This window comes from Canis lupus, chromosome 15, assembly GCF_011100685.1.
Source record: "Canis lupus familiaris isolate Mischka breed German Shepherd chromosome 15, alternate assembly UU_Cfam_GSD_1.0, whole genome shotgun sequence".
NCBI classification, from domain to species: Eukaryota; Metazoa; Chordata; class Mammalia; order Carnivora; family Canidae; genus Canis; species Canis lupus.
In genome coordinates, this window is record NC_049236.1 from 17,021,233 (window position 1) to 17,048,064 (window position 26,832).

Here is a 26,832-nt window from a genome sequence, read left to right on the forward strand (position 1 = left end):
CACCAGGCCCCCAGGCCACCAGCTAGGGAGTCTGGGAGCAGTTGTGCAATTCCTCCCTCCCATGTCCCCAGCCCACGGGCAGCCCTGGTCTTTGCTGGGATGGCCTTCCAGGCTTTCCCACTGACTTCTGCCTTGGTTCTCGAGTAGGTCTTTAGGTGAGAGGACCAGAAGGGAGAGAGCATTTTTCAGAGCACCTGTTCGTAATGACCAGAGACCAGTACCTCATGCTTTACATTAGTCATCTTATTTAATCCCTGGAGTAACTTACTGAGGTTGGTACTTCCTTTCCCATTTTACGGATAGGGAAGGAGGCTCCTGGGGAGGCTGAGGACTTTCCCCAAGGTCTCCCAGTAAGCGGGGCGGGGGCAGGATAAACTGGGTTTAGACAGACAGTGCCCACTCTCGTTTCTCCTGCCTGACACCTTGCCTGGTCCTGGCCTGGGCCCTCTCCTTCAGCTTAAGATCAAAGAAGGAAGCAATTTTTATAATTGAAAACGATGGCTTTGAAAGTTTTTCTTCTTCCCTTTTCTCTTGCTTCCTTTCTTTTCTTTCTCTTTCTCTCCCTCCCTCCCTTCCTTTCTTCTAAACAAAATCTGACACAGAGCCTACTGTAGGCAAGGGGATGGGGACCTAGAATCCTGCCTCCCAGGGCCCCCTCTATGGATCCGCAGACTCCTCCGCAGCACACTGCTTTACAAAGCTGCTGGAGAAAGCAGTCTTGCGGGGACTTCCCCTGGTTTATGGCTCCCTCTGCCAGCCATCAGGGAGTGGCAGGGCTGGGCAAGAGTGCTGCTTCTATCTCTTTGCTCCCTCCACCATCTCACCCTGCCCAGGACAAGGGTGCACATATCCTCTGGGGTCCCAGGGAGCAAAAGAAGACCTGTGCCTGACCTGAGAGGTGTCGTCCTGGGACCTGCACCCTCTGGTAGCCTGTGGTCTTTCCTTTTCTTTCTTCTGCTGGGACTGACATTAGCTTTACCAAATCTGCTTGGCACAGAGAGAGGGACCCCGCCCCTGGAGGGCCCGACAGGCCTGTGCTCTGGTGGCAGGGCACAGACAAAGGCCTAGCAATGTCACCAGCTGTCAGCTGCCTCTGTAGTCACCCTGGTCCCACCGGCCAGTGGGCCGCCTTCCAGAACCCCGGGGGCTCTCCGTGCTGGGGGCCTTGAGACCCTTAGCAGTGGCTCTGTGTATCCGCTGCTGGTGCCAAAAGGGTCCCACCAGCCAGATGTACTGCTCTCTCTGGGCTTCTGAGTGCTTCCCTGGCCCAGGAGGAGGCCGTGGTTTGGCGGCGTGGGCTGCTCTGGGGCAGGGGCTGCTTGCGGGATGGCACAAGGCCCGCGGTGCCTGGGTCTGGGCCTGAATCTCTGCTGCCTGTGGGGGGACTGGGACTGGGACTGGCCCAGCTGGTAACTGGTTTGTTTCAATCCAACTGCAGCCCCTCCCATCCCAGTATTTTAATTATGGCATTAAAGAAATACAAACATAAAAAGGTACGTGCCTTATAAACGTGATTCTGATGATCCCTTTTGATATTAAATCACATTAATTGCCTCAGACGATACTGATACTCAAACAGAAATCTGGCAGAAGGATCCTGACGCGCAGTCCTGATAATGCGCTAAGTGGAGGCGGCAGTAATGGGGTCAGGACTTCCGAACAGCCCCGTGAAGGCTCCTGGGAGGTGGGTGTGGGCAGTTCATCAAACCCGAGTGAGGCCAACACTGTTGTGGGTGTGGTTGGCCCTGGACCCAAGAGATAAGGGAAGGCACCTGAGGCACCAGAAAAGGCAGATGAGGCGGGTGGAGCCAGGTGTGGTTGGAGGGAGCTGGGCCATTGGGGATCGTGTGATTCACAGAGCAGAATAAAAAACAGCAAAACAAAGTAAGGTGAGGGGATCCCTGGGTGGCACAGCAGTTTGGCGCCTGCCTTTGGCCCGGGGTGTGATCCTGGAGACCCTGGATCGAATCCCACATCAGGCTCCCTGCATGGCGCCTGCTTCTCCCTCTGCCTGTGTCTCTGCCTTTCTCTCTCTGTGATGACTATCATAAATAATAATAATAAAAAAAAGTAAGGTGAAATCACAGTTGGAAACCAAGGAAAAAGAGGAGAGCGTGACTCAGGAGAGATAACATCACGTGGATGGAGGGCCAGAGGGGGCAAGGAGATGGGGAGGCCTTGGATAGAGATGGGCGGGGGCAGGGGGAAGAAACGGTGCCTGTGAAGTCGGGGTTCGGGGTGGAAATGAATGGGCATTGGCAGGACAGGGGTGGGGAAGGAAACATCTAGAAAAGCGTGGAAAGGCTCTTGGTCACGGCCCCTGCCAGGTGGAGCTCTGGGAAGCCAGAGGAGGGGAGGCAAAGAGAGGGCTGTAGAGAAAGGCAGCGGTCCCCAGACGAGCGGGACACGCGAGGGGTGCGGGCACCTGCATGATGCGGACGTAATCAGTGCGGTGCAGCTCACTCTCCTTGACCACCTTCTTCTTGAGAGTGGCCAGGTTTCTCTCCAGGTGCTCCCGCTGACGGGCGTACTCCTGCTGCAGGTCGGTGTTCAGCCCTGCGATCTCCACCTGAGGGCGGAGGGCTTCTCAGCGAGGGACTCGGGGGGGGCGGGGGAACCCCCGGGAGAGAAGGTGAGCAAGGGAAGCAGAGCTCACCATGTCTGCCCGCTGCACGTACTTCTCAAACAGAGCTCGGACCTTCTCCTTCAGGAGCCGGGGCTCCTGGATGTACGCCACGCAGTTGTGAAGGTCTGTCTTGAACCGTTTGACCAGCGCCTCCAAGTCCCGCTCCTGCAACCACAGGCATTTGCTCCTGGCACTGCAGGGGCTCTGGGAGGGGTGGAGGGGGTGCAGGCCGAGGCAGATGGCAGCAGTAAGATGAGAGACGCCTCCCCTGGGCCTTGGGGTTGGCTGCCGGGGCCCACAGTGGACACAGAGATCTGGCTGGGCGCATAGCCGAGAGCCAGAGACAGGTACCCAAAACCCTGTGCACCTGCCCGCAGAGCTTCATCTTTAAAAGGCCACACAGAGAATGTGAACTGGTGCAGCCACTCTGGAAAACTGTGTGGAGGTTCCTCAAAGAGTTAAAAATAGACCTGCCCTACGACCCAGCAATTGCACTGTTGGGGATTTACCCCAAAGATTCAGATGCAATGAAACGCCGGGACACCTGCACCCCGATGTTTCTAGCAGCAATATCCACAATAGCCAAACTGTGGAAGGAGCCTCGGTGTCCATCGAAAGATGAATGGATAAAGAAGATGTGGTTTATGTATACAATGGAATATTCCTCAGCCATTAGAAAGGACAAATACCCACCTTTGCTTCAACCTGGATGGACCTGGAGGGTATTATGCTGAGTGAAATAAATCAATCGGAGAAGGACAAACATTATATGGTCTCATTCATTTGGGGGATATAAACGATAGTGAAAGGGAATAGAGGGGAAGGGAGAAGAAATGGGTAGGAAATATCACAGAGGGAGACAGAACATGGAAGACTAACTCTAGGAAACGACCTAGGGGTGGTGGAAGGGGAGGAGGGTGGGGGGTGGGGGTGACTGGGTGACGGGCACTGAGGGGGGTACTTAATGGGATGAGCACTGGGTGTTATTCTGTATGTTGGCAAATTGAACACCAATAAAAATAAATTTATTATTAAAAAAAAAAAAAAAGGCCACACAGAAGTTTCCTTCATCGGTTCTGGATTCTTTTCAAGACCACAGGCCTTGAAAGATGAAAGGAAGCGCGAGTGGTCACCCTATTCCTTTCTGAGCCTAGATGGATAGGATAGCTTCTCTCCTGCAGGCCCCTGGGCCAGTGCTTCCCCGTCCCCCTTCTGAGCTCACCGGGGTTTATCCTTCCTGACCCTCAGGAGGGTCTGCTGTGAGTGGGGAGTGAAAACCTGATCAAATTGGGCTGACTGGTTTCAGTTGTACACCTGGGCCAGAGACTTACTCTTCCATCCTGCTTTCTGATACCCATTCTCCTGTACCCCCGACCTGGAGGGCCCCTCCTTTCTCTTTGCTCCCATAACCCTCTGTTCATATATCATAACCCCTCATCTTGCATTATGATTGGTGTGTCCATACCACAAACCACCTAGCCTGTTGTGGACAGCCACCACTGTTCAGTCTGTGAAGGGCAAGGTCTGTGTCAGTTCACGTGGGTAGCTCTGCAGCTTCCCTAAGACCTAGTACATTGTCGATGCTCGATGTGGGGGATGGAAAAAAATCACTCAACCAACATGGGGGGCCCTGTGCTAGGGGTGGGGGTGCAGCCAGGTGCCGGCCCAGAACCAAAGGACCTAGTTCTCGGTGCTGGCTCTGAGTATACTACGTAGCTATGGGTGCTGGGTGACATTTTTAAGATTTCTAATCTCTCTGGCCTTACTTACCTTATTTATTACCTAAAGAGACTGGAATAAACAATTTCTGAGGCTCTCCTTGTTTCAGCATGTTTTTGTTTTGTTTTGTTTTGTTTTGTTTCTGATAGTCAAAACCTTTTGCCACTGCCTACAAATGGCTTCTCTGAGCATTATCCTTCCCAGGCTCAACAAGCTAATGCTGCAAGCAGCTTTATGGAACTGGCTTCCCATCCCCTTGAGCACTTTACCCAAAGTCCTAATAGTCTCAGATGGATGCAGTCGTGTACATTTGCATGGGCACGAAACCAGGCAGGGCTGTGAGCAAGTGGAGAGTGAGTTAAAATGGGAATGTATCTTAGCAATGGGCTGGCGCCTTCTCTTGGAAGCCAGCTGCCCGCTGCAGACAGGTGCCAGATCCTAAATCCAAGATCTACCAGACTCTGAAATCCTCGCACCTTCTGTCTCTCTCTGTGCATCTCCTGATCGGTGGCTCTTAGTTTCTGCCACAATTCCGTGATGTTCAGCTCCAGCTGTGTGTTCTGCTTATGGAAATGTTCCAGTTCTGCTTCCATCTACAGAGATCAAGGGGGGAAAAGTCAAGAATAAGAAAGTAAGGGAATGCAAATTATATTTGAGAATGAAGCCTTTCAGTGGGAAGTTTTCGCTGGCTACCAAGGCTTTTCTTTTCTAGCTCCTACCTATGTCCTCTGCAATGAAACCTTTCTTCTTTCTCCTTTTTGAAAGAGAGAGAGAGAGAGCCAGTGCACACACAGGAGAGTGGGCAGGGGAGGGGCAGAGGGAGAGGAAGAGAATCTCAAGCAGGCTCCACACTGTGGATTCTGATGTGGGGCTTGATCTCACGACCCTATCATGACTGGAGCTGAAATCAAGAGTCAGACACCCAGCCGACTGAGCCACTCAGGCACCCCTGAAACCTTTCTTCTTAACTCCTTGCTATTCCCAAAGCCTCTACCCTTTGGTAGATATATTAAGCCAGACCATGTATTTCTATAAGCAGGCTCTGAATTTTTCCCTTAGTTTCCCTGTTCCTTCAGCCACGCTAATTACCTTCTTTTCTTGAATCTTTATTACTTGGTTACTCTCAAGTACTGGAACCTGCAGCCTGTAGCCTGAGGCAGGGTTCTACAGAGAAGCACCTTCCTTGCCTACTTTGTGAAATCATGTGAGTGGATCATGACCCTTTGGGGCCACAGGCCATCAGAGTCGATCCCAAAGCAAAAAGTTGTAAGGGACCAGCAGGTAGGTGTTCCCAGTCTAAGGAAACTCCACCTCAATCATTCTGTGGAAAAGGTCTTCAAAAGTACAACTGAGGAGAATGTCTCATCCTCAAAGAAAAGGAAAAGATCACCAATGAGCTTCGGAAAGATTTGTTATTTGTATTAACCAGAGACACTGTGAATGACAATGGGAGCTTCTGATTAGGAAGAGACCAGACGTATGTGAGCTCTCAGTTGATCTGATTTCTATCAAAAGCAAAGGGATGATGTTTGGTTGATGCACCAAATCTGGTGGACACTAGTATTCCTGTTGATAGAGAGATTTGCTACTTTTTTTGGGGGGGGAATGAGACAGTTCACTAGGTTTTTTTCATGGTTGGATGGAGTAGCTCCTCTAGTCTATCCCAGGCCCTTTGGTCAGATTTCAAAGCTCCTGACCATCTTCTGGGATACCAGGACCCCTAGTGAGCCACACCCATGTTCTGGACATGAAGGGGCAGCTTGTAGAATGTTATAATCATTGGAAGCATTCTGTAGAGATGGAATAGCCCTTCGACCCAATGTCTGACAGGAAGGCAGCACTCAGTAGATATTCGTCTGAATAGAGGAGCACACGGCAAATGTTTAAGGCAAAGGGGAGCCACAAGGAGGAAGGAGAGGAGTGCTTGAAGCAACCTGCCTTCTGGAAGAGGAGTGAAAAGATAAATACGCAATGCTGGTGGAGCTATGTTGATCCACCTCGTGGAGGCTACCTTGTGGGGGGATGTGCACAGCTAAAGAAAGATTGTGTCCCCTGCAGAGTGCGGGCCAGCCATCATAGGCACGGGGATACAGAACTGATGAACAGGTGGTTTCTGTCTTCAGGAGGCCGCAAGTCTAGAGGAATAAGAGGGCAGGTCCAGGTAGAAAGGGCCTCCTGCATGCATGGAGGATCCAGAAGTGAGATCCAGAAAAGGGATGCTCAGTCAGGTTTTGCCAGACCAATAGGCATTGGAGGACAAAGTCAAGAAGGAGAACCCCAGGCAGAGAGAACAGGCCATGCACAGAGACGACCAGAGGCGTGGGCTGCCCAGTGCATCTCCGTGGGCTACAGGTGGTCCGGGGGCTGCAGGACGGGTGCATGTGAGGGAGGGGGACTGGGGCCGGAGAGGCTGGCTGAGCTGGGTCAGCAGGACCCAGGGGCAGAGGCTCGAACGGGGAGAAGTTTGGCCTCCATCCTGGCCTGACGTTTACATGGATCAGAGGGTTGGCCTTTATCCTGAAAGCTCAGGGAGTCCCTAGCAGGTGCTACCTAAGGCCTGGTGTAGAGGTCCTACCAGAGAGAGCAACACTGGAGGCAGGAGGTGGCACGAGGGTGCCCAGACCAAGGGAACAGTGGCTGGAAGAGAGAAAGGCGCTCCTCCAAGATCATGTCTGAGTGCCTACAGCTGCCTGTACCTCTTTCCCTGCAGTCTTGAAGCCAGAAATGGCAGATAAGGTTAGAAAGGCGTACAGGCAAAGTGTCAAAATATGCTAACAAAAATAACCTATTTCAGAGAAAAATTGTGAAATATGCTGAATTTGAATAGCCGGCTGGACAGCTAGGATACTAGCCAGCATGCAAGAATAAGCATCCTCTTCCTGGTGAGGAAATCCCATCTACTCTTCCATGTGTTACTCCTTACACTCAGTGACTCTCAATGGGGGGGCTAGGGGGGAAGGGATGGGACAGGAAAGAGGCATTTTACCCCTTAGGGGACATTTGGCAACAAGTGGAGACATTTTTGGTTGTCACATCTGGGGGAAGGGGAGGATTGCCACCGGCATCTAATGGGTGAGAGACCAGGGATGTTGCTCAATATCCTACAGTGCATGGGGCAGCTCCCCATAACACAGAATTACCCACCCTAAAATGTTATAATGCTGAGGTTTAGAAACCTCGCACTAGAGGAGTAAAGTGTGAAGAAAAATGACAAGGTTCCGGACACTGTCTCCCTGGGGAGGAGTCCTGTCTCCTCAAGGAGCAGCTGGAGAAGTAAACATGCAGGGAGGCACCTGGTTCCAGGGAGTACGAGACTGTCCTTCATGGAGGTCTCAGCTCCACGGACAAGCCCGCGGGCTTGCAGTTCCCTTCTTGGAGGAAAAGGAACTTCACAGGAGATTGGCGGTGGGTGGGGGAAATGGGCCTCTGACCCCCAGAGGCACCTGGGAAGGAATCTGGCCCAGATATCAGCCCTGGCAGCACCGGGCATCAGGGGGTCGGGGTAGGAGGAGCCCTGTTTGAATCACTGTTGGGGTGCAGGCCTATCCCCGCTGAGGAGCAGTGCCATGGCTGGTCCAGTTACTGATGGGAGAAGGGAGCAATCCTTCAGGTGTGTTGGGGTGGAAAGTAAGTGACCTGCATGTAAATCTCCCTGACAGACAAGGAGGGGAAATGGGACAGTGATCTCAGGGTCCTGCAGCACACTGACTTCCCAACGAGTGGGGCTCCTTTTTGGACAGCCACATCTGGTCACTGAAGTCACTCACGAATGGCAGGGAGCCCAGAGGAGGCAGCTCTGTGGTCAGCTGGGGACACCCTACCTTTTCCCAGAGGCCAGGGAGAAAGTCACACTCCCTCTGGACGCGCTCTAGCCCTGGACTGATCCTGCCACCCGACTTCCTCCCTGGGTCCCCTAGAGAGGAAAGGCTAGGCTTTTCTCCACCATAGCTCCTGGGTATCCCATTCTACGGAGGCCGTGGATGCTCGGACACACGTTACTTGTGTCCTTGCTCAGCACGATCAGCGAACACGGACACGGGTGGGGAGCCTAACTGTGGGAAGGCCTTTGGGCTGGCGCCGGGGAGGGGGCCTGCAGACCAGGCTGCTAAGGGGTAGCACCGGGATCACGCAGGGCCCCAGTAGGGACTGTGGATTTTATTCCAGGCAGGACGGGACTCCAGTAGGGGTTTGCTGCGGCCTGTATGTGGAGACCAGGCTGGAAGGTGGAGTCAAGTCCAGACGGCAGATGACAGAGGCAGTGGAGAGGACGGAGGGCTGGATTTGAGATGTCTCTGGGATGTCCATCAGATGGGATAGGGCAGTCAGGGGAAGAGAGTCCAGAAGGCTCTACACTTACACCTTAAGTGCCTGGGTTGTGAACCGTTTACTGAGAAACAGGAAGCGGGAGGAAGGGGGAGTCAGGAATTCAGGTGTTTTAAAAAGATTTATTTATTTATATTCCCCAAATGAATGAGAACATACAATGTTTGTCCTTCTCTGATTGACTTACTTCACTCAGCATAATACCCTCCAGTTCCATCCACGTTGAGGCAAATGGTGGGTATTTGTCATTTCTAATAGTGAAAGGGAATATAAGGGAAGGGAGAAGAAATGTGTGGGAAATATCAGAAAGGGAGACAGAACATAAAGACTCCTAACTCTGGGAAACGAACTAGGGATGGTGGAAGGGAGGAGGGCGGGGGGTGGGGATGACTGAGTGACAGGCACTGAGGGGGGCACTTGACGGGATGAGCTCTGGGTGTTATTCTGTATGTTGGCAAATTGAACACCAATAAAAAATAAATTTATTATAAAAAATAAAAAAAATAAAAATAAAAAATAAAAAAGATTTATTTATTTGAGAGAGTGGGGGGCACACAAGTGGGGAGTGGGAGACGGACAAAGAATGGGGGGAAGGGAGAGAAGGAGAGAATCCTTGAGCAGACTTCTGGCTGAGCACAGAGCCCAACCCTGAGATCCTGACCTGAGCCAAAATGAAGAGCCAGGGGCTTAACCGACTGAGCCACGCAGGTGCCCCAGGAATTCGGTTTTCCATCCACCGTGGAGCCCATGGTCAGCTGCCATGTGCTTAAGGAGATGCACTGTACCTGGGCCAGAGGGGCCGGAAGGGGACCCTTGTATCCCTCGGGACTCTCAGGAGCCCTCGTCCTGTTGATCTTGCTTTTAATCTCTCCTCTCTCTCTCCAGCCTGTCTGCTTCCCAGAACACACACTTAACGCTGTCGCTCTCCTGCTCAAGAGCCTTCACGACTTCCCATTCCTCCTCAAATCAGGTCCAAGCACGGCAGCTCCGCATCCGCCCCCACCAACATTCCCAGACAGAAAAAAAGGTGCAACGGGAGGGGTGGCGCTCCCCGGCGCACAGATCTGGTGGCCGAGGACACGCTGCCCCCTGCTGGCTTCCCGCGGAGAACCCAGGGCGCCGGCCCTAAGCTGCGGGCAGGGTCCAGGCCCACCCAAGCCAAATCTTAAAGCATTGCGCTCCTGCTGGGCCTCTGCTGTGGCTTCCTCCGCAGAGTGGAGGCCCACACACCTTGGGAGCAGGCGGGCCTGGGAGGAGAGCCTTCTCTCCTTGCTTTCAGGCCAGTCAGGAATAGTGGGGAGGAGACCTGGGTCCAAGAGGCCAGAGCGTTGTCGCAGATGGCTCTCACCTCCTGAATCTGCTCCTTCATCACCTTGATCTCATTCTCCCGCGGTTCTATTTGCTTCTTTAGCTCCTTTATTTTGTAGTCAAGCACAAACTTGAATTTCTCTAGTTCTTGGTTTTTCTTTTTCAGATCATAGATGCGCTTCTCCTGTGGGCGAGATGAGAGAGAAGTGAGAGCTAGCAGGAGGCCATGGTCTATGGAATCCCCTGCAGGCAAAGGACATAAATCCTGAGAGCTGGCTGAGCTGCCACAGCCGGCTGTCCGGCCGGTGGGGTTACAGAGGCCGGCTCCCGCACTGGGCTGCGGCGTGGACTCCTTGGCTTCTGTGCCAGGACCTTGTTCATCCACTCACTCACTCAAATACAGGTTGTCAATGCCTGTTTTTTCCAAAGCTGGCCTCGACAGCATCTCTCATCCCAGACACTCTTCTACAATGTGACTGTAGGCTTCTCCACCAGGAGCTAAGATCTAATTAACCTTCTCTTGCATCCGGCTGGACTTATGGTTGGCTTGTAACCCAAAGAATGCAGCTTGAGTGATGCTGGGGGGCTTCCCAGGCTAGCTCAGAAGAGGCCAAGCAGCTTCCACCTGGTTCTCTTGGGACTTGTGCTCTGAGGGAGGCCATCTGCTCGGCAAGAAGCCCTCTCTGGTGAGACCTTCAGGCTAAGGAGCACGCTGGTCTCTGGTGGACAGTCTCAGTTGAGCCCAGCCTCCCAACCCCTGCCCCCGGCCAAGGGACTGGACATGAGCATGATGAAGCCACCTTGGATACTATCTTCTAGCCCCCCTCCCCCACTATTTCAGTCACCCCTGCTCGAGGCCCAGCAAGGTCCCTGCCATGGGGACGAATACGTGCCATCTTGTCCTGGTCCAAATGCCAGACCCACGGAATCTGAGAGCATAATAAAACAATTACTGTTCTGCACCACTACATTTTGGGAGAATTTGTTACAAATCGATTGTAACTGGGATGTAGATCTATCTGTCCATCAAACATTTCTTGAAGGAAGACTTTTCGCTAAGGTCTGAGATTCCAGATAGAAGTAGGACACAGTCCCTGCCCTAATGGAGAAAGTTCTAGCTGGGAAAGCACATGTGTCAACGAGTGTAGCCCTACCCTGCTACAGGTGTTGTAAAGGAGGACAGCCCGGGAGGCACAGCATATACCGTGGGTGCCAAGAACAACTAGTGGGTGTGTAAAGCGGTGGTTCACGGGGAAGTGAGAAATCGGGCTGAAGAATAGGAGGGGGAGGAGGCCAGGGGTCTGCGTGCTGGGGTTAAAGGAGGTTAGAGTTGGCCAACTCTGGCCCTTGGGTCAAATCTGACCTGTTTCCAATAAAGTCTTGTTGGAACATGGCCAAGCCCCCTCATTCGTGTATGGTCTACGGCTGGTTTTACAACATAGGGGCAGAGCTCAGTAGTGTGACAGACAAAATATTTACTATTAGCCCTTTACGGAAAAAACTTTGTTGCCTTGCCACAGGCAACGGAGAGCTACGGGAGAATTTTAAGTGGAAGGATGACACGATTACAGAGCCCGGTGGCGGGGAGCCAGTGCAGGAAGTGGGAAGGAAGGCCGTTGGGCTGAGACTGTTGCAATTTTAGATCAGGACGACTTACCCTCTTTCTTGTCAACCGCCCTTAGAGAATCTGAAGAGAGCTTTGGACCCTCCCTACACCAATGGCCAGACACAAGCACGAACACGCACATACAGAAGTTTCACGCAGGCACCATCACGTGTCCCTTTAGCAGATCCCACCTCACAGGCGAGAAAATGAGACTTAGAGAAGTTACGCAAGGTCCTGTGGTCAGTAAATGGCAAAGCCTGTGCTGGAACCCAATTAACCGGTGCTGAAGGCCACGATCTCAGGAGAACACTGCCTGCCTGACCCAGGAATGGTGAGGGGATGGGCCAAAGGGCACACGGCCTGGATATGCTTGGAAGGAGGATACAAAATTTTGATAGGCCACACAAAATGTGATGTTGGTCTTCTAAGTATTTTGTAAGAAAGGCATCCTGAAAAGGGACACCAGCTTCCTGTGGCTGGCCTAGTAGTTGTAGGCCAACCACAAGGAGTGTGCAATGGGGCAGGTGAGCTGTCCCCGGCCCATGGGCATGGTCTCCCGAGGATGCTTGGAGCACCGAAGAGCAGGGGCCCTGTAGTCAGATGACTCATGCTCTTGCCCCAAGTCTGTCACCCCTTGACGACATGACCTTGGGCAAGATCCCAAACTGCCTGGAATGCCATCTCCTGAGCTCCACAGCTGGGTCCCCTTGTGGCTGCTGGGGTGGCTGAGAGAACTGAGTGTGGTGTGTTTACCGCTAGCGGCCCAGTGCCAAGCGCACAGCAGGTACTTCACAGACCACTCAGCCCCCATCAGGTTCAATGAATGTGTTCCAAGCATCCGGGGACCCTCTCCTGAACTTTGTCCTCCTCCCCTGGGTCCGCCTAGGAGTGGCTGAGGGAGATGAGCCTTCACCTTATCTTGAATGGTCTCGTCTCTTTCCTGGATTTCCCGCTTGAGGCCCAGGATGTCCTTCTCCAGGGACTTAATGACCCCTTGCAGCTTCACCTGCTCCCCCTTCAGGCTCTCGATGTCATTGGTTCGCTCTTCGATCTCCTTCTGCAGGCTGCTGAACTGTGGATACAAGATTACAGAGACCACCAGAGTCTCCGCCTCCCCGTCACCAACCTGTGACCCCGACTCCCCACCCTCATGAGCTGCAAACACATCCAGCACTCAATATTTCTGGGCTTCTAGGAGTGACTTTTTGGAGATTTGGGACAGGTCAGGCATTTCCCAGGCCACGTGAGTAACGTAGCATTCTATCTGGTAAGATCCAACCCATGTCCCCTCTGCAAGGATGGACTGTCCGGGTCAAGAAGCTCTGGAGACCAGTGCCCCAGGTGGACCCAGACTTTTCCATGACTCCACCGACCTTGAAAGGTGGGGATCTGTGCCCTACCAAGGTCACCGATACTGTAATGGATGAGCCACCTTGCCCAAGTCTGAGAAGGGAAGATGACACTGTTCCCTGGATTGACAGGTGGTGGGACTTCTAGCGGGAAGGCACGTGACTTTGCCTTGAAGTTGGCTTCTCTGAGGCTAAACATGTTGGGGAAACCCAATTCTGCAAGGATCTGTGACCTGAATCTCTGTTCACCCCACCGCCAGTGACTACAAATATGTATCCGCCTCATAAACCAAGCTTCCTACACCGCCAGGCCTCCCACCCACTCGAGAGCCTCATCTCCATCTCTACCAGAGGTTGAACTCTGAAAACCGACTAAATCCTACTTGCCCAGCCATGAGAGCCGGGGGTGTCCACCAGTGTCCTGGCAAACATCACCATCACTGTGAAAAGGATGCAGCAGGGAGAGCCCCGAGGAGGGGAGGGCAGGGTGCCTGGGGGGCAGGGGGAACAGAGCTACTCGCAGCAATTCAGCTCTGGCGGAAGCCCGGGCCCATCATACCTTCTTCCTCATGATGCCAGTTTCTCCTTTGAGCCGCAGGTTCGATTCCTTTTCATCCCGCAGCTTTTTCTTGTACTTGGTTTTGATATCTTGGATTTCTTGGTCCTCGTCATTTTCAATCTGCTTCTTGGTCTCCTCAAACTCCCGCAGCTGCTGCCTGACGTCTTCCTGGGCCTGAAACGGGGAGCCGGGGGTCACTGCACACATGGGATCCAGGGCCCTGCGTCCCCTTACCTCCCACTGTCCTCCCGTCTGTCCTCTGTCTTCCCTTCTCTCCCTACCAGATGGGGCTGCGGCCTCCAGCACCTCAGTGACCACCTTCCCGACACCCCTGACCCTCTCCACCTCTGGTTTCCTCACACTGACACCCATGCTTCCTTTGTCTTTCTGTCACTGAACTGCTGACGGTTGTAATTTTGTATCTGTGGAACTACTTGGTCGTCTTTCCCAATAGACAGAAGTTCCTAGAAGGTAGAAACCTAGTCTATTCTGCCCACTCCCAGGGTCCCAGAGTACACCCTGCAGGGGCACACAGTAGGTACTTGGCCACTACCTGAGTGAAAGAGAGTCTTTAACTCTGATCTCCTGCTCCTTAACCCAATGCCCTGCATGTCCCCCAACACTTTGCATCATACTCTAATTGCCTGTTTGACAGGCTCCCTCATGGGCATGGAAGCTCCTTGATGGCAGGGCCACATCTCTCTGCTCACCAAGAACAATCTGCATAGCAGCTGGTACAGAATGAGTCAGAGCCTGGAGCTGGGATGCAGGAAAAAGGAACTCGGCCTGGGATCCCTGGGTGGCTCAGCGGTTGGGTGTCTGCCTTCAGCCCAGGGCCTGATCCTGGGGTCCTGGGATCGAGTCCCACATCGGGCTCCCTGCATGGAGCCTGTTTCTCCCTCTGCCTGTGTCTCTGCCTCTCTGTGTGTGTCTCTCATGAATAAATAAATAAAATCTTAAAAAAAAAAAAAAGGCATGAACTCAGCTTGGGGGAGGCTGAGAGTTGACTCGGGTGTGATTCCTCTGCTTACAGCCCTCAGGCGGTCAGAGTCCACTGTGTCCCCCTTGTCCTGACCCTGGCATTCTCATAAGCTGCATGTACCCATCCCTGGGGTGAGTGTCAGGGGCTCAGAGAGACAACATGGTTTTAATACTGGGCTCCCGAGAAAGGCTTCTCTCTTCCCCGCCATGTGTCACCAGACCCTTGCTAGACAGAAGCCTTGGCACGGTGTGCTCTGTTTGCAGCCCAGAGTTGCCCGCCAGCCACGGCTCTAGCTCTGGGAGATGTCCCTGGAAAGGAAAGTAGGCCAGCCAGGTTGGTGAGGGGGCCTGCCAGGTGGAAACTTCCTAGGGAAGTTCTGAGTTGAAATCTTTGACTCAAAGGAAGAAATGGGGAGGTAATCACTGTGAGGGTGCTGGCCTTCCTCTAGCCTCTCTCCTCTTGGGGCAGATTCCTCTCCCGCACCCCCATCCCCCAAGCCCCCCTGAAAGGTAAAGCTTAGATCAGTTGACTGGAGGTCGACAAACATTTCTGGAGCATCTAGGACACGCCCGCCCACCCCTTGCAGGGTTTGAAAGTCACTGATGGGTGACCCTGCCCTTGAGAAGCTCCCCCAGGGGAAGGGAAGTAAAGGCAGGATGCTACCCTATAGGCCACCGACGAGGCAGGGGTCCAGGGACCCTGAGGACACTGGGAAGGCTGCTTAGCCCTGTGGGCGGGGAGAGAGGTTGTAAGGGAGAGGACCTGCGGCCAGGTGAAGGGGAATCATCCAGAGCAGAGGCCCAGAGGTTGTGTGGGACACTTGGCCACTGCATGAGGTTGGATGGGAGGGAGCTGGATGGCAGCAGAGGGCCAGGGCAGGGGTGGAAGGCCGGCAAGGCTGTGCGGGAACATTCCCCGTGGGGCTGTCAGAGCCCAGCCTGCTGGGAGGAGACCTCCGCTCTCTACTTCCTGCTCCTCTGGGCCCAAGGCCTGCTCCCTTCCCGGCTCCCTGAAGACTTGGGGCGTGGGGGTGGGGGTGCGGCCCAGTCCTCCTCCTGGCACAACTGGCGGGGGTGACCCTGTAATGTCCAGGGTGCTCTGACCTTTGTCTCTCCTCTGCCTCGGCACCCCCACGCTCAGGTCCACCCCGGGCCTGGGCCCACCTCCACCTCCGAGGCCTGCAAACACAGGCCCTGCCCTCAGCACAGGTGACTGCGGTGTTAGACCCCAGGTGGGCCCAGCCCTGTCTGGAGTCCTCCACTGTCTTCCAGGCGTCTGGTCTTCTGCCCCTGTCTGGGCTGGCCCTGGTGGCTGCTCCCCAGAAGCCCTGGTTTGCCTGTGGCAGCCCTCAGGAGAGCCGCTCTATGCCGGCCTCCCCCGCAGTCCTGCTGAGGAAAAGCACTGGGCGGAGGATGAACACAGCCAGGATTCAGGTTTAAAACCTCAGCTGCGTGCTCAGCTACGCACCTGCCAGGCCTCTTCTCTGCCACCTCCTTCCTCATTCCCTTCAAAACTCATTCCACCCCTTCCTGACTCTGTGCCCTCGCTTACGGTGCCCCATCTGCTGCCGTTTCGTGCAGGAAAGGCGGCCATCTGGCTCTTCTCAGTTTTCTCTTCATCTCGGGAAACTAGATATTTTGGCAACCCAACCTTCCTGAACATTCTCCGACTGTGCTCTGCCTGCATGCCCTTCCCTCCCGCGTTTCCATGTCTCCTGCTCATTCTGGCTCGGACTCCTCCTGGGTCTCATTAGCTCCTGCGAGCCTTCCCTGAGCAATCAGGGAGGTCTGCACCCCCCCTGTTCCCCCATGCATGCGCCTCCAGGGATCCGTCTGTGTGCCTGCCTCCCCCACACAACCGAAAACCAGGTCCCGGTCTCTATTTTTCACGGTCACCCAGCACTCGAGCTGGTAAACCAGTAAGATACAACCTAGGTTTGTAAAATCAGTGAAGGAATGATTTCATCTTGTAAGACACAAGGAGCTGCTAAAGGGTTTCAGGCAACCACCTTCCCTGTTGTTCGAGGCCCTTGTTCCTCTCTAGGCCCTGCCGGCTGCATCTAGAAAGGTCTCTCCAGTCCTTGAGGCTTGAAGGTCCAAGTAGGATAGGACAGCAGATATGAACTTAGTCTGTCCAAAGAATTTCAGTCCCTAAAGCCAAGCACCTCCCAGCCCCCTGGGTCTCCTGGGTCTGGAGGGAAACAAATGGTAAAGAGCAGAACATGAGGCCCAAGGGACACATGCTGAAAGGAGGGACTGGAAGGGAAAGGAGGTGAAGCCAGCTTTCCCACAGCTCCGTGGGCTGGTCACAGGCCAGGCCTGCAGGATGCACCGTGAAAGGGAGGCACAGTTCAGCTTCCAGTGAGTACCTCTTCCAGGAGGGTGGTTTTTTCCTGCAGTTTGGCCTCATAAAACTCAGTCAGCTCTTCCAGGGCCTGGCTCTTGGTCTCATCGTTATCCCGAAGCTGTTTTTCATACTCCTCCTGCATCCTCTGGGACTTGAGCTGCAATTCCTGATACTTCTCATATTCTAGAAGCAACTTTTGGTTGTTGCAACACTCTGGAGAGAAGCAAGGGCCGTTATTTCGCGTGGGACTCAGGGCCGCCCAGGAGCCTTTGGTGTTCTCCCGCCCACCTCCAGCACCAGCCAGGGCAGGTGCCTCCATCATGCCCGCCCAGCTTCCTGCCCGTACCCCATGAGGTGGCCGCCAAACTCCCCCATGTTGTCAGCTAGGCAGAAGGTTTCCAGGAAAGGGCGGAGGGATGTTTGGGGGTTCACGGCCAAGAAAAATGTCCTAAATATGCCAAACCTCTGTTTTACAGAAGAGTAAACCGAGGCTCGGTGAGGTCCAGTGACTCCCTAGAGCACCTAATGTGGTCAGTCTGGGACCCAAGGCAGCCTAGCAGGCTCCAGACCTGCACTTCCTCATATCTCCTGTTGGCATGCAGTAGGTGTTTAATACGTGTTTAATGAATGAGCAAATGCACAGGAGTAAAAAGCCACAGTGAGATCTAGGGCATAAATGCAGCCTGTTTACAGACAAAACCAGGTCACCTGGGACTTCTGTTGGGTCCGGGGGACTCCCAGACTTCTGCCCCCACCCGACGTGTGGCCTCTCCCTGGGGACTCACCCAGGTCCTGCAGCTCCCGGCTCTGTTTGTCCAGCAGGTCCTCAATGTGCTCCCGATGGGACACATCCTGCTTTTCTTTTTCTGTTCTTAAAACCTAAAACACAGAGTGAACTGTTCTCATTCTCACATGTCTGCTGAAAGCACCCCTAGGGCAGGAACACATGTTATGAGTGCCATCCCCCTTCACTCACAAACATTTCTCAAGCCCTTCCTTTGTACCAAGCATTGTTCCATGAGCAACAAGCAAGCTATCACTTTTTATTTACATTATATTCTGCTCTGAGAGTTCTAGACATTCCTTATTTATATCCTTTCTACTAAACGGGTCTTGTCAATGATGAGTTCGGTTTTGGACATGTAGCAGATGGATTTTGGGGGGGAAGAAAGTAAAGATTCATTTGAATTCTCTGTTGTCTGCACATTGCTGTCAACTACATTCTTGGATGTGCTAATGTGTCAGCTTCTAAGGAGTGTTTTCCTTAATCGAGCAGGAAAGCTCTTTGCAGGCAGAGGGGCCGCCCCCAGGAATAACTCTGTGCTTAGCTTATGGAGGGCCCCCGCACCAATGTTTGTTGACTAGAGGAAGGAAATAATAAAACTAAAAGCCAGGGGCTTTTTTTTTTGAGTCAAACTCTCTGACCCGTGGAGATAATATAAAAGAACAAATACCATCTGAGCCAAAAATAGGAGGTTTGGGATGAAGGGCAGGACAGATTTGTGGAGAATAAGGGGATTATTCTGGGGGAGTCCTGGATCAAATCTAACTACAGGAGGACAAGTTAGACTAATTTTATTTCATTTACCGATGATCCTGAAATCGATATTCTGGTACCTCTTTTCTTTCTATACTTTGTTTTTCTTGTGACCTTTTCATTCTGTTTTTTGTTTGTTTTTAGATTTTATTTATTTATTCATGAGAGACACACAGAGAGAGGCAGAGACACAGGGCAGAGGGAGAAGCAGGCTTCCTGTGGGGAGCCCCATGCAGGACTCGATCGCGGGACCCTGGGATCATGACCTGAGCCAAAGGCAGATGCTCAACTGCTGAGCCACCCAGGCGCCCTGCATTCTGTTTTTAAATACATTTCTCTTGATCCTAAAGATAATATATTCTCATTGTAGAGAATTTGCAAAAATACGGAAAATTTTAAATTATCCATCATCCCCACTTTCCGAGGTAATCACACTGCTAGCTATTTTCTTATGAACTGATCTATGTGTATTTATTTTATTTGATGAATCCCATTCACTAGAGTTTTATATTCTGCTCTGTTCTACGTGGCACTTTGCTGTAAGCATTTCTGATGCTATCAGCTATCCTTAAAAACCACACATTATCATATGGTTCATTGTTTGAGCATAGCTGGAATGGTGTACGCCAGTTCCATCTTGAGTAAACTGGAAACATCTTATTATTTGTGGCTGTTGGCTGAGTCTCTCAAACAGACCTGGTTTTTCGTTTTCAAGGACTCCATCTCCTGGAGGAACTTATCTGTTAGCTCCTTAATCTTCTCAGAGTAGTTCATGTCCTTCAATCGAAGCTGATACTCATTCTCCATTTTCAATTCTTCCACACGAGTCTTCAGTTCCAACATCATCTGAGCCTTTGGGAGAAGGACACTAGAATCAAGAACATTCACAGTGTGGGTGAATTAGAATATTTAAACTGGTGGCCTCGAGCTCTCTGAGCTCTGCAGCTCTGCCCAGCCTCAAACACATTTGTATCCACTAGAATTTGTTATCTTTTCCCCACGAGACACCGGGACTGAAAACTGGGGAGACATACGAGCTTTTTCCTCTGCCTTCACGACATCTGTTCAGTGAGCCCCGCTGTGCACCAGGCATTACGCTAACAACCCTCTCATCCTGAAATATGTGCAAATACCACCTGCTCAGTGAAGTCCACTTGGACCACGCCAGTTAATCCTGCGACCCTTCCTTTCCATTCCCAGCACTCATGACCCTGCTCACACTGCTCTACTTTTTACTATTTTCTTGGATCTAGGCACTTTCTAATGCAACTTATGTATGATTCTGTTTATTGTCTTTTGTCTTCTTCCTCCATTAGAATTTAAACTCAGGGAAGGCTGAGATCTTTGTTGGTTTTGTATACTGATACACAGAAGTGTGCCTAACACATAGGAGGTACTTGAAGAACACGTGTGGAACCATGATTCCTGCCCCCATGGAACTTACGGTCTACTGAAGAAGCCAAATAACATCATTACAAATTGTGAAAAGTGCCCAGAGCCAGTGGTTTCCCAGGACTGTCAATGTGTCCCTCTCAATGCCTCTTAGTCCTTACTCTTCCTGCCTTGCTGGTTCCTATGTCCAGTGACTTCTTCTTTCATTCTGTTGTATCCTCTGTTGCCAAAGTTTTCTAAATACTGTGATACACATACCCTTCATTTCCTGAAAAAGGTAACGCTGATGACAGAGAGGGTGAGAACACAGGTGTTTTCTTCTCACCTATCTATGATCACCCCCCAGCCTCCTCACGTATCCCTATCTCATCTTTTTTGATCTATCTCCTCTACAACCATGGACAACTAGAGAATAAGGGATGTGTTATGCTCACTTCTGCATTCCTGGCCAGTGGACAAGTGTGGACCTGGCACACAGGAAGTACTGAGATGAGGGATGAATATAGGGGGCATAGGCAGAGTTGGGGATGAGAGCAAGGATGTCTGGTCAGGACACTGCGTGTGATGTGGTATGGATGGGAGGCAGAGGGAGAGGAGGCCCAGACGGGGTCAGACCATCAAAGTCCTTGCCAGCCATGATAAGAAATTAGGATTTTCTCCTACAGGGCCTCTGAAGGTCCTTGCCCAACCTGATTAAGCTGACTTCGTCTCACAAAGACCTCTCTGATGGCAGTGTGTAGCTTGGGCTAGATCAAGCACTAAGCAGAGGGATTAGTTGGGGGGTGGGAACAGCACAGTCCAGATGGGGAAGGGGGAGGAGAGTGGAACGGAGAGATTCAAGAGCAAGATTTTAGGGAACATGGTGCCTGACTGGGTATGGGGTGAAGGTAAAGGGCCATGGATGAAGACCATCTCCTGGGAAGAGTGCTCCCTGAAGATTGCATTTGGCCTATCTTGTGTCACGGCTTTATCCTGGGCACCTAGGACAGGACCAGCAACATAGCACTAAATGAACGTTTATCTGATGAGGAGGTCACTCCAGGGTCTGCCTTGGACTGGTGGAATAGATTTATTGATGGGAGTGCTGGTTTCGGGCATGTTGTATTTGTGGCACACAGCTCATCATCCTTCCTCAGTGTGTTCTCAGCCTGGCTGCAGAGGCAGCTTTCCATGATGCAAATCTCCTCAAGCCATTCCCTAATATAAACCTATCAGTAGGTCCTTAGGAACAAATTCTGAATTCTAAAACATGGTGTAAAAGGCCCTCACAATCCCTCTCCAGCTCCAGCTCCAAACACCCTCCCTTCTCCAGCCCCACCTAGCCAGGAGCATCTTCCCCAGAGCACCTCTCTCATCCTTTTGCACACTCATTCCTTGGTGTGGAATAGCCTTTCCCATCTGTTCCTGAAGGCTCCATCCAAAGCTCATTTCCTCTGGCACCACTTGGCTTGTGACCCCAGAGCATCATTCTGTCATAACACCCGTAACACACTTAATTTCCCTTTTTAATTTTACCTGTACCTCCTCCCAGGCTACAAGCTAAAGGCCTCTATATATCTTTCACTTCTGTCATCCTAGACCTTGGTACAGCATCTAGTACATAACAGACCCCTCTGTGACCACTAGTCGGATGGATGGATGGATGGATGGATGGATGGATGGATGAATGAGTAGGTAAATTATGTCCTGAGAGATAGTTACATAGAAAATCATAGAATATAAAGAAAAAAAGAGAACTGGGAATTCTGAGAAATATGACTTTTATTTTAATTTTTTAAAAAGATTTATTTATTTATTTAAGACAGAGAGAGCACGCATGCAAGTGCAGGAATGGTGGGGAGAGGCAGAGGGAGAGAACATCCAAGCAGACTCCTGCTGAGCGTGGAGCCCATCACAGGGCTCAGTCTCATGACCCTGAGATCACGACCTGAGCCGAAACCAAGAGTTGGATGTTAACCCACGAAGCCACCCAGGTGCCCCAGGGAAATGTGACTTTTAGAGGACAGGTGGAGACAGAGCCGGGAAGGATAGAGAGGCCAACAGGGAATAAGAGCACAGTCTCACAATTGCAGAGATGGGGCAGCTCCAGGAAGGGAGCAGAACATACTCTAGCCCTTTCCAACTTGGCAGCACTTCTGACAGGCCAAGTTGGGGGCTGGGTGGGGAGACAGGCCTTTGGCACAGCCTGGGGTCTCCTAGTTGCTCCCTTCCCCTACCCTCCGTGAGGAATGGGGGAGAAAACAGAGAGAAGGAAGAGGAGGAGATGTACTTGCCTGCCTGAGTAGGTCAGACCCTGACTCTCACAGGCTCTCCCTCATCCTTTCCTCTCATTTCACCTTTCCTGCAGAAAGTTCCTAGCAGGAAACTCTAGCATGGATCTCTGGAAATGCCTGGGTCTTATCCTCCTGCTTTGGGGCCATTTTTGCAATGCTGTTCTGATGGTTTTCTTCATCTCTACCTGATTGTGAGTTTCCTGATCACAGAGCTCAGGGCTGTCTTTTCACACATGCGTCCCCAGTACCTAGCAAACAGCAGGCATTCAATAAATTCACTCTAGATTCTGGATGAACAGCAATGAATGGATAGCTCTGCCATTCTCTGTAAGCCTTGTGCGTTTCCCATCCCTTCAGTGTCTCCCTTAGGGAGCGCGGTGCAGAGCTAGCTGTCCCCTCAAAACTCTCAAAACACATCTTCCTGGAGTGTTTAATGCTTTCGCAGGAGGGAGGGGCCTTTGGGGGAAGTGATTAAGAGAGGATTCTAGATTAAATCTGGAGCAAAACTCTAGTCCTGTTATGTCACTTAACTTCTCCAACGCCACTTCTGGAAACATGGGGAGAATAATAGAATCTTTTTCATAGAGATGATGTGACATTTATTTATTTATTTATTTATTTATTCATTCATTCATTCATTCATTCATCATTCATTCATAGAGACACAGAGAGAGAAAGAGAGAGACAGAGACACAGGCAGAGGGAGAAGCAGGCTCCATGCAGGGAGCCGGACATGGGACTCGAACCCGGCTCTCTGGGATCACGCCCTGGACTGAGGGTGGCGCTAAACTGCTGAGCCACACAGGCTGCCTGAGATGATGTAACATTTAAATAAGAAAATACTTATAATTAGTATAGCACCTGGTTCAGGGAAAATCTAAAAAAAATGCTGATTACCATTACTTTTATTGTTTTATTATTAGGAAGACTAGGTTTCAGGAAAGTTTTCTAAATACTTTATTTTCTTTTTTTAAATGAAGAAGGCTCCACTAGCAGTTAAGTTTCACAGATACAACTGGCATATTCAGCTTGTCAGTTCAATTCTGTAAATATTGACTGTCTTTCATGTGTCTAGCAAGGGCTAGAAACTGCTGGTCACACAGAGAATTGCATGTCATGGTTCCTGCCCTCAAAGAGTGGGAAGAGGAAAGCTAGTTCACAGGCTAAAAGTAGAGCAGAGTGTAAGTGAAGATGACCAGGTGGCAGGATGATGGGCAGGGGTGAGGGTGGAAAGAGATCCAGCCACGCAGAGGAGAGCAGCATGGTGGTGTGGGTGGGAAATGTTCAGGGGAGTGTGGGAGTCTGTGTGGGGCACTGTGCAGCCAGGCGTATAGGGCCTTGAATGCTGGTCCTAGGGCTGTGGACAGTCTGGTAAGGAATTTCCATGTCCCTCTTCCTTTGATCTGGTTCTTACCTTCTCTTCCATGTCAGTTTTAGTAACAAGCACCTCCTCGGCAAAGCCTACTTCCCTCTCTCGCTTGATCCCCCGACCATCCTTATCAAAGACCTTCCAGGTAAACAGGCAGCCGTCCTCAGCAACGGTCAGCAGGAATTGGTCATCAAAGGTGAGCGACATCTGAGGAGAAAAAAAGCACAACAAGGAGGCTTTTTGAGGCCTCAGATAACCAGAACTGAGCTGGCTATGTGCAAGGCCTCTGTTCAGGCAACCATGGGTGCAGCCTCATGGGGCAGGAAGACTGGATCCTGGGTAAGAATAAGACAGGGAGCTCTCATAAGCTTCTGTTAATGAATAAAGGAAACAAGACTGTGTTTATATTCTCTGTGCATTTGGAATCTTGAGAGTTAATTATTATCTAGATTATAAAAAGAACTCTCAGAACTCAGCAGTAAAAACCCCAAACAATCCAACTAGAAGATGGTACAGAAATATGGAGGGTATACAGATGACAAAGAGAGTATACAGATGGCAAAGCAGCACATGAAAAGATGTTCAACCTTATTAGCCACTGGGGAATTGCATATTAAAACTATGGTGAGATATTACTGCACACATGTTAGAGAGCAGCTAAAATAAAAAATAGTGACAATACCAAATGCTGGCAATGATGTGGAGAAATTGGATCTTGCATGCATTGCTGGTAGAACTAGAAAACAGCTTGGCAGTTTACTTTAGTTTCCTTAAGAACTAAACATAAATTGAGGCACCTGAGTGGCTCAGTGGTTAAACGTTTGCCTTTGGCTCAGGTCATGATTCTAGGGTCCTGGGAATCTCAGGTCAGGCTCCTTGCTCAGCAGGAAGCCTGCTTCTCTTTCTCCCTCTGCCTGCCTTTCTCCTTGCTTGTGTTCTCTTTGTCAAATAAATAAAATCTTAAAAAAAAAAAGACTAAACATAAACTTATCCTATGATCCAGCAATGATTCCCAGAGAAATTAAGGTCCACACAAAAGCCTGTATATGATTGGTAAAAGCCAATAGAACTACTACCAGTTTTATTTGTAATAGCCAAAAACCGGGGGGGGGGGGGGGGGGCGGGGCCGTGAGCTATCCTACAATAGGTAGATGGTTAAACAAATTATGGTGCATCCATGCCATGGAAAGCTACTCAGCAGTAAGAAGAAATTAAGTATTGATATGTGAAATAACTCAGAGCTCAAGGGGGTATCGAAAAGCCACTGTCAAAAGATCACATGCTGTACGATCCCGTTGTTTTGTTTTAAAAAGATTTTATTTATTTATTCATGGAGACACAGTGGGAGAGGCAGAGACACAGGCAGAGGGAGAAGCAGGCTCATGCAGGAAGCCCGATGTGGGACTCAATCCCAGGATCCTGGGATCATGCCCTGAGCCAGACGTTCAACCACTGAGCCACCCAGGTGCCCCCTGTATGATCCCATTTATATAAAATTCTCAAAATGACAAATGATGGAAATAAAGAACCAATGAGGGTTTTCTTAGGACTAGGGTCAGTGGTGGCTGAGGGGGGTGGGTGTCACCAGCAAGGCAAGAGGGGATCCTTGGTGGCCACAGAGCAATGCCAGCTACAGAAATCTATGTATGTGATAAAATGACATGGAAACACACACATTTTGCACCAATGTCAGTTTCCTGGTGTGACACCTACCGTTGCACAGTTACGATAGATGTACCTATTGGGGGAAACTGGGAGGAGGGCACACAGGACCTCTATGCTCTCTTTAAATTTCCTGTGACTCTATAATGATCTCAAAACAAAAAGCAAAGGCAAAAGAATCAATAATGAAAAAGGCCTTCTCGCAGTCAGCAATATGTGTCGAAAACCTTACTAATGGCGTTGCTCTTGCACTCAGGAATTCTTCCTCTGTCTAGCAAGTTAGCCTTTGGGATAATCAGAGATGCCCACGGAATTCTGTAGAGAAGCCCTGGTTAGGGCTTCTCATATGATCATTTAATGCCCAGTTGTAGGAAAAGAAATAAGCTGTGGTCTATCACTTGATGGGATATTTGTATAGCTACTAAAATAATGTTTTCGAGGAATATTTAATTGTACAAAAATGCTTATAATAGCATTAATTTTTAAAAAGCAGACTACAAAAGAATATATACAGTATGGTCTCAATTTATTTAAAATGCACACAAAATCTACACAAAAGAGAAAATGTATCAAAATATTAATGATATTATGAAGAGGATTTTTATTTCTTTTTCTTTTTTGGTTTAGAGAGAAAGAGTGTGAGCATATAAGAGTAGGTGGGGAGAGGCAGAGGGAGAGAGAATCTTTTTTTTTTTTTTACATATTTTTTTTAATTGGAGTTCAATTTGCCAACATATAGCATAATACCCAGTGCTCATCCTATAAAGTGCCCCCCTCAGTGCCTGTCACCCAGTCATGCCCACCCCCCGCCCACCTCCCTTTCCACCACCCCTTGTTCGTTTCCCAGAGTTAGGAGTCTGGGAGAGAGAATCTTAAGCAGATTCCACGCGTAGCATGGAGCCCCTCGCAGGGCTCCACCTCACAACCCTGAAACCATGACCTGAGCCGAAATTAAGAGTCAGACATCCAACCACCTGAGCCACACCAGTGCCTCATGAAGATTTTTATTTCTAAAGTAACTATGCATTGCTTTCATAATCAGAAAAATAAATACCTTATGTACAAAACGCTATGAAAAGAAGAGAGGGAATTTTTTTTTTTAATTTACTTTGAGGGCAGTCCGGGTGGCTCAGTGGTTTGGTGCCCCCTTCGGCCCAGGATGTGAAGGGATCCTGGAGACCCAGGATCACATCCCGTATTGGGCTCTCTGCGTGGAGCCTGTTTCTCCCTCTTTCTGTGTCTGTGTCTGTGTCTCTGTCTCTGTCTCTCTCTGTCTCTCATGAATAAATAAATAAAATCTTTTAAAAAATAAATAAATTTACTTTGAGTGTGAGACTCAAGCTCACCATAGGAATGTTCCAGTTAATAATGGAAAATCCTTTCTTTAGTAAGGATACTGTCTGAAGGTAAGCCAGTATTGAGTTTGGGACATCATTCAAAATCTTAGCTTTTGATGTTGTTGGGGGGACAATTTCCAGATGTGTACCCATGGTAGTTCCCCAGGGGAGACTTTTTGTACCTCCAGGGAAGGGCAGGGGCTCATCTCTGGGGCTTTGACTTTATTTATTTATTTATTTTTTTAAATAAATTTATTTTTTATTGGTGTTCAATTTGTCAACATATAGAATAACACCCAGTGCTCATCCTGTCAAGTGCACTTCCTCTGGGGAGGACAGCTGGGTGCCACAACCAGCACTCAGCAGATCGGAGATCTGGGTGAGATGCTCCTGGCATCTCTTAAATGGCCCATTATTATGCATAATATTATGGTAAGTAACCTC

At 50.5% G+C, this 26,832-nt stretch overlaps 1 protein-coding gene across 5 annotated transcripts in view; it reads right to left on the reverse strand.

Annotated features, from left to right (window-relative positions):
- Window positions 1–26,832, reverse strand: part of CFAP57 (cilia and flagella associated protein 57) — a 74,074-nt gene that overhangs the window by 15,010 nt on the left and 32,232 nt on the right. For 4 of the 5 annotated variants that reach the window (XM_038558386.1, XM_038558384.1, XM_038558385.1 and 1 more), the window contains 10 exons: window positions 23,435–23,596; window positions 19,052–19,207; window positions 17,604–17,697; window positions 16,841–17,031; window positions 13,491–13,664; window positions 12,496–12,654; window positions 10,017–10,160; window positions 4,822–4,938; window positions 2,657–2,791; window positions 2,426–2,569 (listed from right to left, as the gene is read on the reverse strand). In XM_038558386.1, the coding sequence (XP_038414314.1) occupies window positions 2,426–2,569; window positions 2,657–2,791; window positions 4,822–4,938; window positions 10,017–10,160; window positions 12,496–12,654; window positions 13,491–13,664; window positions 16,841–17,031; window positions 17,604–17,697; window positions 19,052–19,207; window positions 23,435–23,596 (1,476 nt within the window). Of the gene's footprint in view, window positions 1–2,425; window positions 2,570–2,656; window positions 2,792–4,821; window positions 4,939–10,016; window positions 10,161–12,495; window positions 12,655–13,490; window positions 13,665–16,840; window positions 17,032–17,603; window positions 17,698–19,051; window positions 19,224–23,434; window positions 23,597–26,832 lie in introns of those variants that run through there. The other variant, XR_005370321.1, reaches the window with a different exon arrangement.